General features: G+C 42.1%; 1 protein-coding gene across 1 annotated transcript; it reads right to left on the reverse strand.

Moving 5' to 3' along the window:
* Nucleotides 1–201: 201 nt before the first annotated feature.
* On the reverse strand, nucleotides 202–9180 carry LOC308423869 (cytochrome P450 4A14; the record flags this gene model as incomplete). The annotated part of the gene is made up of 12 exons (XM_080920671.1): nucleotides 202–370; nucleotides 2795–2871; nucleotides 2990–3054; nucleotides 4040–4173; nucleotides 4261–4451; nucleotides 4535–4641; nucleotides 5054–5208; nucleotides 5594–5718; nucleotides 6575–6702; nucleotides 7158–7202; nucleotides 7865–7997; nucleotides 8986–9180. The coding sequence occupies 12 exons, from the start codon at nucleotides 9178–9180 to the stop codon at nucleotides 202–204; spliced, it is 1524 nt and encodes a 507-aa protein (XP_080776797.1).
* Between the last annotated feature and the right edge of the window lie 624 nt (nucleotides 9181–9804).

Below are 9804 nucleotides of genomic sequence, written 5' to 3' on the forward strand. Positions count from 1 at the left end.
AAATGGGTACATGCACAAGCTGGGAATGAGCCTGGAGGAAAAGCTACAGAAAAGTGGGCAGAAAGATGAGATCACAAGGCACATTGCAGAAAGCGGAAAGATGGGAAACCAAAGAGAAAGCAAGATGGGTATAAATAAGCCAGGGACAAAAGCAGGTATTGCAGGCAGCAGACCTCTGGAGCGGTCCTGTCTCCACCAGAATTATCTTAGCTTCTTGAGACGCAAGTGGATCCCATTCTTGGACTTCAGCACAAGCCTTGCTAGGGGGACTGGGATCCTGGTGGGATCTGGCAGCAGCTCGAAGCGGAGCAGGGTCAGGGCCACAGCCACCTTCAGCTCATTCATGGCAAACCGTTTCCCAATGCAGTTCCTGAACCAAACAGAGACACATAAAGTAAGATGTGGCCCGAGACCTGTTCTGGGTACAGTGAGTATTGTTCCTTTAGCCTCAGTCCTGAAGGACAGTAAAGTTCCCATTCACGGTGTCAGCCTAATCACTTTTTTATAGGCCACACGTCTAAATTGTTCCCTTGCTTTGAGATCACTTTCCTTATAGATCACACTACCACCTCAATTCCTTGTCTTTGTGTATAGGCTCCTGACCTATGATAAACTGTCTTATTCCTCTAGGACTCTCTCTCTCTCTCTCTCTGACCCTAGTCCTGTTCTTGGGTGCACAGAATGTTGTTTGAATGCCAGCTCTGTGGACAGTGTCCAAGCACATGAGTTACTCAATGAGGTAATCACTAGCTAGTCAATTCCCTCCACTAACAGTCTCTGGATCTCCCCTGTGAATACTCCTATTCAGGGCAAGATGAGCAGGGGTAGGTCACCATCCTGGGGATTATCATCTATGTATAAAAATGGATCGATCCTACAGTGGGAGTCAAATATCGGTGATGGAAGCTTGTGGTGAATGCGTTTGATTGGGGATCCCCAAACTGTTCCTCCATCTTCCTCCCACTCAGCTTTCAGGCTCTAGTCCCTCACTCCCCCCAGACGACCATCATCTGCATCCATCTAATCTCATTCTAGAGAAGTTCTTATTTGCATTTTCAGTTTTCTATCTTGGTCTTTTGTGCTCCACAGCCACTTCCTAGACACTCTTCCTGCTGGGCACACCGCCAGGTAGAGCAGCACCAGATGCCCGGATGTAACCGTTCTCGGCAAAGGTTCATTGAGTTACCACCTCTTACCTGCGTAGCTGTACTTCCTATCTTAGCTCGGGTTGCTGAAGCTGGCCAGCAATGCTTCTCTTCACCCTCACTACCACACTCAAAGGAAAAGCTAAGAGCCAGCCAGCGCCCTATACTCTGCTGGCATTCACCTCCTCTGGACTCTAAGGTAGCATGGGTCCTTTACTCCAGATTACAAGGCAGCAAGGGACATGTGACTTTTCACAAGCCTTTGGTGAGGGACACGTTGAGTGTAAGGCAGAAGGAAGGAATGGCGGCTATAAGAGGTGTTTGACCACATTCTCTTCTGGTCTTTTCTAAGCTGGGGTCAGAAGCCTACACTTCTGCATTCCTTTCTCACCAAGGGGCATGGCAGAAAAAAAAAACACATTTTTAGAACATGTTTTCATTTAAATTAACTGAGTTGAATTCTAAAAAAATTAAATAGTATGAATAGAGGATAAAGGTACTCTCTCATCCTCCAATGGTTGCAAACCTCCTTTTAGCTGGTTAAGATGAAATTCTTAACCATGGGATAAACTCTGTGTATCTTCTAGTGAAATGCCACATAGGAAGTCTGTTCTCTGGGAGCTGATTTGGTGCTTTTAAGTTTCATAGAGCTGGTAAATCAGAAGAAATGTTTACCTTTAATTTTCTCCCCCACGTGATCCCTAGAGACATGTTAACTCTGACGACCATTGCATCCAAACCTTAAGAAGTTTTGGGAAGATTTGTGGTCTATGGATGAGTGCTGTAGACTCTGCGGATGTTCTCAGCATCCTCTTAGCTGCTGGTCTTACTCAGCTGTCTGTCTTGCACACACCAGCCAGTGGTGGGCATCAGCACTAAATGGAGGGTTTTCCTCAGAAGCTATTTAATGTCCTCATTTCTGGTTTTGGCGACACCAGAGTAGTAGACTAGGCCTATTCACTGAAGTCCTTTCCCTGCATGCATGGCCTTACAAAATGGGAATGTATATACAAGTTATAAGCATTTGTATATGCAGAAAAGTTGCTGTGAGGCTAGAAGTAAAAAAATGTGTGTTGGTAGCCCTGGTGCCCAACCTATAGCAAACTGTGAACATATATAACTTTAAATAGGAGTCCACACAATTTTTAGAATCTTAACTATATCACATTACAATATTCAATATAATTTCATTACACACATATTTATAGACACATACATTTTAAAGATTTATAGAAGCACCCTACTGTTGAGTTAATGAGAGAAACTCTGGGGCTATAGTGAGAACTTTGAGAAACAGAAATTCATCCTTTAAGATTTTTAAAAGCTAAAATTTCTCAGTTTAATTTTCATAAGGAATATAATTCTGAAATATGAAGTTAAGGATTTGGTAAAATACCAAAATATACTAATTTTTATACAGATGTTTCAGTGGCCACAGGACAGCGGGTTAAGAAAAAAAATCTGTGTTTTGAATTTCTGAACTGCTGCCATCTTTCCTTTTGGCACAAACACACATACTTGACACCATCTACTCACATATACCAACAGAAATACACACAAGTAGACCACATAGGGACATAAGCGATCAGAACTATAAAATACTAATGTGTGCCAACCCTCCATCCTTTCCCTCAGCCCCTGCCCATCACCTTGCTCCTCCTGAGAACGGCAGATAAGCATGGCTGTGGCGAGATGAATCTGGGGCAAATCTACAAGGGTCAAACACCTGCAGAGAGAGCACAGGGCTAGGATGGACGGGGTCAAGTCCACTTCCAATGCAAAAGGACACAGAATGTTTAAAGTTGCAAGTGAGTGGCTCTTCTCTATTCCCCGGGCTTTCATACCTTTGGGTTTGGCCAGATTCTTGGGTTATGATGAAGACCATAAATGGAAATTGTGGCTGTGACACCTATGAGGGAGGGGAGAAGACATGGAGTGAAACATAATTAAGCCAAAGACATAAGGCTCTAGGCCCATGCATATACACACACACACACACATATATATATATATATACATATGCATCATATATATATATATACATCATATGCATATACATCATGTGCATATGCATGTATATATACATAAACATATACATACTCACACACATATACATCATATCCATATTTGTATACATATATATATATATATATATATATATATACACACACACACACATATATATGGCCTGTATATAAGGAGCCACTGTGTAGAGCTAATGATCCTTTTGGGGATAGGGAGTTTAGTGAAGTATACATTAGAAAACCATTAACCTGGTGATGACAGACAGCACTGAAGTATTGGGAGTACCGTGAGTCTACTAAGTGCAATGACAGCGCATGCTCATCAAACGTTTTACACCCACCACTGAAGAACATATACACTAGTTAACAAGATTCCCCCCTAACACCCTAACACTGTTTTATGCCTATTTTTCACGAAATACTAAATTCTCAATGAGGCCCATGATCTTACTTATTTTCACACTGCATGTGGCAGAGGCAGGATCAAATCCAAGGATGGGTTCACTAACATGTGTTTTCCTATGATGAGAAGGAACTCAGAACTTAGCAGCCCCCTCTTTCCTCACCTCAGTTTTCTGAGAATCTCAGAAACACTGCAGCCACACATGGGATTCTCTTATCATTTTCACTTGCCTTTAGTCATAAACAAAACCTTAGCATGACAAGACTAGTGTCATTTTTTTTCAACGCTGAGTATATTAAGTGACTGCAGTTTCAAGACTGAGAATGACATTTAACTAGAATGTGGTATTTCTTCCAGGAGACCTTCTCATCGCAACTTTATAATCTCATCTCAACTTCAAATTAAGAATTTAGTTTGCTGGAACAACAGAAACACACGTGAGCATGTGGGTGACTGCACTTGGTTACCTTTGGGTATGGACCGTCCATCTGGGAAGGTGACAGGTGAGCTGATCTCTCGGCTCAAAGTTGGTACAGGTGGGTAGATCCTCATGGCCTCCTTGATGCACATGGTGGTGTAGGGCATCTGGTCCAGATGGTCCCTGAAATGAAGCCCATCCTGAAGAGTCACACAAAGCTTGGAGGACCAGAAGATCTCTCCTATAAGAAGACAGACGAGTTGTTCTCACCATGTGATAGAGGTTCCGTCACCCAAAATACTCTGCACCTCCTCTCTGCATCTCTGCTGGTGCTCAGGGTGTGCGGCCAGAGCATAGAAGATCCAGGAGATTCCACTGGCTGTGGTGTCATGACCCTCAAACATGAATGTGTCCACCTCTGCACGTAGGTCCTCATCTGACAAGTTGTTCCCATCCTCCATCTGAATGAGTGTACAGGCGAGAGAACAGAGTTTGTATCTCATCTGCGCTTCTGGGCCAAATCTCAGCCCTGTTCCCCACTCACTTTGGCAAACAACAGGATGTCCAAGAAATCCAAGCGCCTCTTATTCCTGGTCTTCTGAAGCTCTTCCTCATTCTGCAGTTGAGCCTTCCTGGTTTTGATCACTCCATCTATCCCATGACAGCACTTGTCAGACAGAACCCAGACCTATTGTAATATACACAATCCCTGAACCTAATCTACACATCCTGTGGAACCCCAGATGCATGTAAAGGTGGGAATTTAGTAATGATTTAAAATCTACACAATTTCATATACCTCAAGCCTCCTCTTAGGATCATGGGTCACAGAGCCATGTTGAAGGTTGTTGGATATGTCACCAAAGCAGTAAAACCAGTGGTAATTCTTGTACTGTACCTTGTATGCTACCATTCTGGCTCCCAAATCTTATATCTTAGTAACTAACATGAGTGCCTCAAGTCCTGCAGAGGCCTCTGGTAGACTCACTCTGTCTGAGATATATGATCATGTCTTTGGGATGAGCCTGATAAAGAAAGAAGGCAGGAGGGAGGAAGACAGAACCTGTGTGCTCATGAGCAATCTGGCAGGCACGGTGGGACAAACGGCCGTCATAGGACATTTTGTAGATGATGTTATTCACATAAAAAACATTCCTCATACGAAAGAAAGTCAGGTTGTTTAGATCTTCGACAGCCTTAGTGTAGGACCTGGAATTTCTGAGGACAGGAGGTACAATATACTGGTGATTAGGGTACCTTTCCTAATAATAGAGTAGGCTCTCTGTAGTCACATTCTTCAACATGGAACACACAATACCAAGGCACATAGCACTCCAAGATCTTTTGACCATTATAACTTTGATAATGGGTGACCAACTGAGTTTCTACACTTGCCAGGGTTCCACAGTGTCTTCTTGGGGCTGGCTTGGTTCTGGTTTGAAATTAGTTTGGCCTAGAGCTGGATAACAATCTTATGTTTTGTGGAGGGAACTGTCTTAGCTGCCCCACCTTCTTCTTACTAAACCCTGACTGAACTTAAATGCTAACTTACTAGATAGACCGATAAGACCAAAGGCTCTACAAACAAAGGGTTGTCACTCACTCGTCTAGCTGAATACTGCTCCGGTGGCTGAAAGCACACTTCATAACAGTGTCCAGTGTCATCATGGACACATAGTGGAAGATCTCCAGAGGGTCATTCTGGCCATCAAGCTTTTCCCATTTGTCCTGTGGTGAGAACGAGACTGTTTGTTAATTTTCCTTAGAAGACCTGTGTTTAGACTAATACTTTTCTCTTTATCTATAGATAATCAGTCTGGAATCCCTCTCCATTAAGTTCATTTGTTTCCAGCAAATTAAAAGCATGAAGCAAATGTTTGTAATCTGAGGCCTTCTTCTTCCAAACTCTTTAACACAACAGCCTATTTTCTCATGCTGTTCAACTATTACTTATTTGGCTTTAGAAACAAATAATCTTTCAGTTTATAAAAATAGCCTCTTTGAATTTTTGAGAGTAAACCAAACTGAAAAATTGGTACAAACACAAAGACAGGAAGGAATAGAATATGTAAAGAAAAAGAAAGGCTGTTGACCTGGGTGAACGTGCCTCACGCATGCATGCTATTGGTTACTTTCGTTACCTTTCACCTTTCAAATGGCTTATGCCTGAAACTAGGGCCTAATATGAGGTAATGATTTGGCAGATAAGGGTGTGAGAATGTGAACCTGTGTCTACCTGCTCATGAATCATTAAAGATTACGCAGAAACCTCGGATTCTAAGACATTTTAGGCTTATAACACATTGAAGCTGCCACTGCCCAGTCCAGGCAAAAACAGAAAGTTTATACTGTATGGTGTCTTGTCCGCTGTGATAAACACTTGGTCCCGTACTTACCACAGTGCTCTTTGAAGCATGTGGCTTCATTCTGCCAAGCAGGAGCTGTCCAATTTATGCATTTGTGAGAGACTTACTTTTCAGCAACAACCTGAGTTATTAGTCTATATGAATGTCTAGACTGTACTTAAATGTTGGTTTGCTGTTGTGTGGGTATAATAAAATGAGAAAGAGACAGAGTAACTCACTAGCATTATATTGACAGAGTCCGCCATGATTTTGACATAGGGTTTGAGGATGTCATAGTGGAAGGCTGGAGTCAACATCCGTCGATGCTGGAACCACTTCTTCCCATTCAACAGGAGCAAACCATTGCCTGTGCCAGAGATTGATACGTGAATGTCTGACAGAGGATGAATCAAAGGTACCTCTGGGATCATTTGGTTGCATTCACTGAGATAAAATGGGGAAATAAAAGTTCAGCAATAATGGGTGTTTTTTTAGACCAAGACAGAAAGTGAGACTTCCAGTTTGTCTGATAAATCTGCTGTGACTAAAGACAGACATAAAATGAAAGATGAAAACACGTTGGGATCACATCAAGAGAAACATATATAAATGTCTGGCAGTAAATTTCTGAAGAAATAATATGGCAGAAACCAGGTATTATGCACACTCACACCAAAATTAAAAGAGACTAAGAACTCATTAGAAGAAGAGAAATAAAGCTTGATTTAGGAAAGGATTGTGATATATGTGACCAATCACCTGTTGTCCATTAGCCAAAGTGCCGTGAAGAAAATACACTCCTATATATTCTAATATACTTACCAATCCAGGGAGCAAGGAATCGATAAACTCCATGAGCCTTTGGATCTGAAAAGTAAGACAGATCTTGAGGACCAGCTAAGAGGATGGTGCTCAAAACTACAAGCTTTTTCTTTAGTTTTTCAGAATTTTAAAACGTATTTATATAATTTGTGGTGCACCTGCTGCAGTGTCTGTGTAGAGTTCAAAGGATAACTTTTTGGAGTTAGTTTATTCCTCCTACTGAATTCAGTGTGGGTTTCAGAGCTTAAAATTATGTCATCGGGCTTGAGCAGCAAACCCCTGTACCAGCTGAACCATGCCAGCAACCACGCCATTAGTTCTTGGTGGATTTCTAGCAGTTGCCTTCCCCTCACACTGAATCCCATTCCTTTCTGTCTTTGTATTGCCAGTTAGCTTGAAGGCAGACTTCATTGTATCAGCAGCTGAAAGTCTCTGCCGTTATGATGTTTAGGAAATTTGTGAAACGCATCAACTCAATTTAGTTTTAAAAGAATGGAAAAGAAGGAAAGAAAAAAAACCCAAAACTTGTGCTGCTAGTTAAAGTGGTGTGAACCATGTAAGTATTGCTAGCCATGTGCTAGTCTAGACGGGGGGGGGGGGGTGGTAGACCTCGATGGCTGAAATGTCACTCTTTTCTAAAAGTAAAGACTTTAGATGTGAACTTTGGATGGCAGATATGCTGCAGCTGTAATGATTTTAATTCTCACCTGATCTTCCCAGAATCACCTTCACATAGTCAGGGTCATAGAGCAGGACTCGTGTGTTGCTCCCCGAGAGCCAATGTAAGCAAGCACTTGGGAATTTCTCTACCCATATAAGAATGTTCTGGAGCTCTTTGTCCTTTGGGAACAGACATCAAAGAAAAGACAAGCTCATGAAGATGTTCTTTGACATCTAGTACTTTGTATAGTGTGGGAGATGCAGGACCACCACAGGGGGATAGCTCTGGAATGTTCAGGGAAAGGTAGAAATTTGGGTTGGTTTGATGATCTATCTTTTTTTTTTTCTTCCATATAGACCATTTCTGTGTCCAAAGACTTGCCTTAGCTAGATCATGGAACCTTGTTAGATGAAGCTAAGGCACCTTAGAGAAGCTACGGGTAAAAGAGCCTCAGCATTCTGTGGGAGATCTGAACTTAGCTATTCTTAAATGTGTGGTCCCTCACTGACCCTGCTAATTCATTCAGGGCCTTGCCAGATTATATTCTACTGAGATCTAGTGACACAGTAGCCATTCTTACTGCTTTCATATACTCAAGGATGGGGGAAGGTAATGAATCCAGTCAATTTCAGAGATTTCATGAAGCCTTTGAATTGTTTGCTTCCTGAACTTGAGAAGTTCCCCTGCAGGATGGAATGTTTCCCTTCCCCATAAGAACTTCCTTTATTGTAGGGGGCTTTTTTCTGAATGGAATGTATTACCCCTCTTTAGAACACCCCATGTTGTAGTCACATGTTTCTCAACAAAAATGGGTAGCTTCAATCTCAAAAGAAACTGATGCACAACATAGAAATCATCACTTTTAGAAGTTCTCTCAGAGAACAGCCCTAGATAAGTTGTTTCTCTGTAGCTGACATCACTCACCCACTCCATAAAGCCAGGCTGTTTCCCAAGCCCTTCTACATCCCAAGATTTGAGTCTATTGTCAAGATGTGTCTTTTTAAAAAGGGTATGCTCTACATGATTAAGGCAAACTCACTCTTAGAAGTAAACCTAGTGTTCTTCAGAAACTACATGCTTATCCCACAGCAGACTGCACTGTGGAGCAAGGTTAAATTATCAGAGCTCTGGCTTTTTATACTCCTTCACACTCTCCCTTCTTCCTACCTTCAGGCGGTGTCCCCAAAGCCAGTGGGAAGGCATGGAAGGGAACTGCTGGAGGGTCTTGAGCAGCCATTGCCTTCGTAAGTAGAATCGGACTGCCTGGAACAGCAGCAGAAATAGACTTAGCAGAAAGGTTCCTTGGAAGAACCCAGAGATACCATCCAGGTATCTTGTAGGGCTAAATACAGAGAAACCCATTGTTAGTGGTGTCTGGGTCACTGGTGTCACTAAATATTTGGAATGCCTGTATTTAAGTAATGAGAATTGAACCCACCTACTTGTGGGAGGGAGAATAGAGAAGACAGAGACTGACCTCAGAATCCAAAGTTTACTCATCTGCAACATCAACTTTGGTAAACAGTAAAAACAAATTCCTACGTGCTGGTCTAGGTAGGTAAAGTCTACATGTATACCCACTCTCCTATCTCTGAACTACTCACAAATATTTATCGAGCACATATTGCATGTTATGTAGTAGTCTCGTTGTTGAGGTAGCGTCATGGAATAGACATTAACCTTGATTTTAAGAGACTCATATTCAAATTTCCCGGGAATTTAATAGGTGTAATTGCTTGTTCTGTTTTCATAATTTCAGAATGAAATGATGACATGGGTAATTGGTTTGTTCAGAGGGATGTAATTGCCGAGTCACATAGTCATCTTTGCATCTGGACTCCAAATCCAGCTGTTTCTCCCATTTTCTCTGAGGCATGACACAATCACTCTCCAGTTGTGACCCAGGATGGATGTACCAGCGAGTAGAACACTGAAACTGTATTCAGGTGGCTCAAGACTCAGATTAGCCTCACCACATGCACAGCC

The sequence above is a fragment of the Micromys minutus genome, assembly GCF_963924665.1.
Source record: "Micromys minutus genome assembly, chromosome: 9".
Classification (NCBI taxonomy): Eukaryota; Metazoa; Chordata; class Mammalia; order Rodentia; family Muridae; genus Micromys; species Micromys minutus.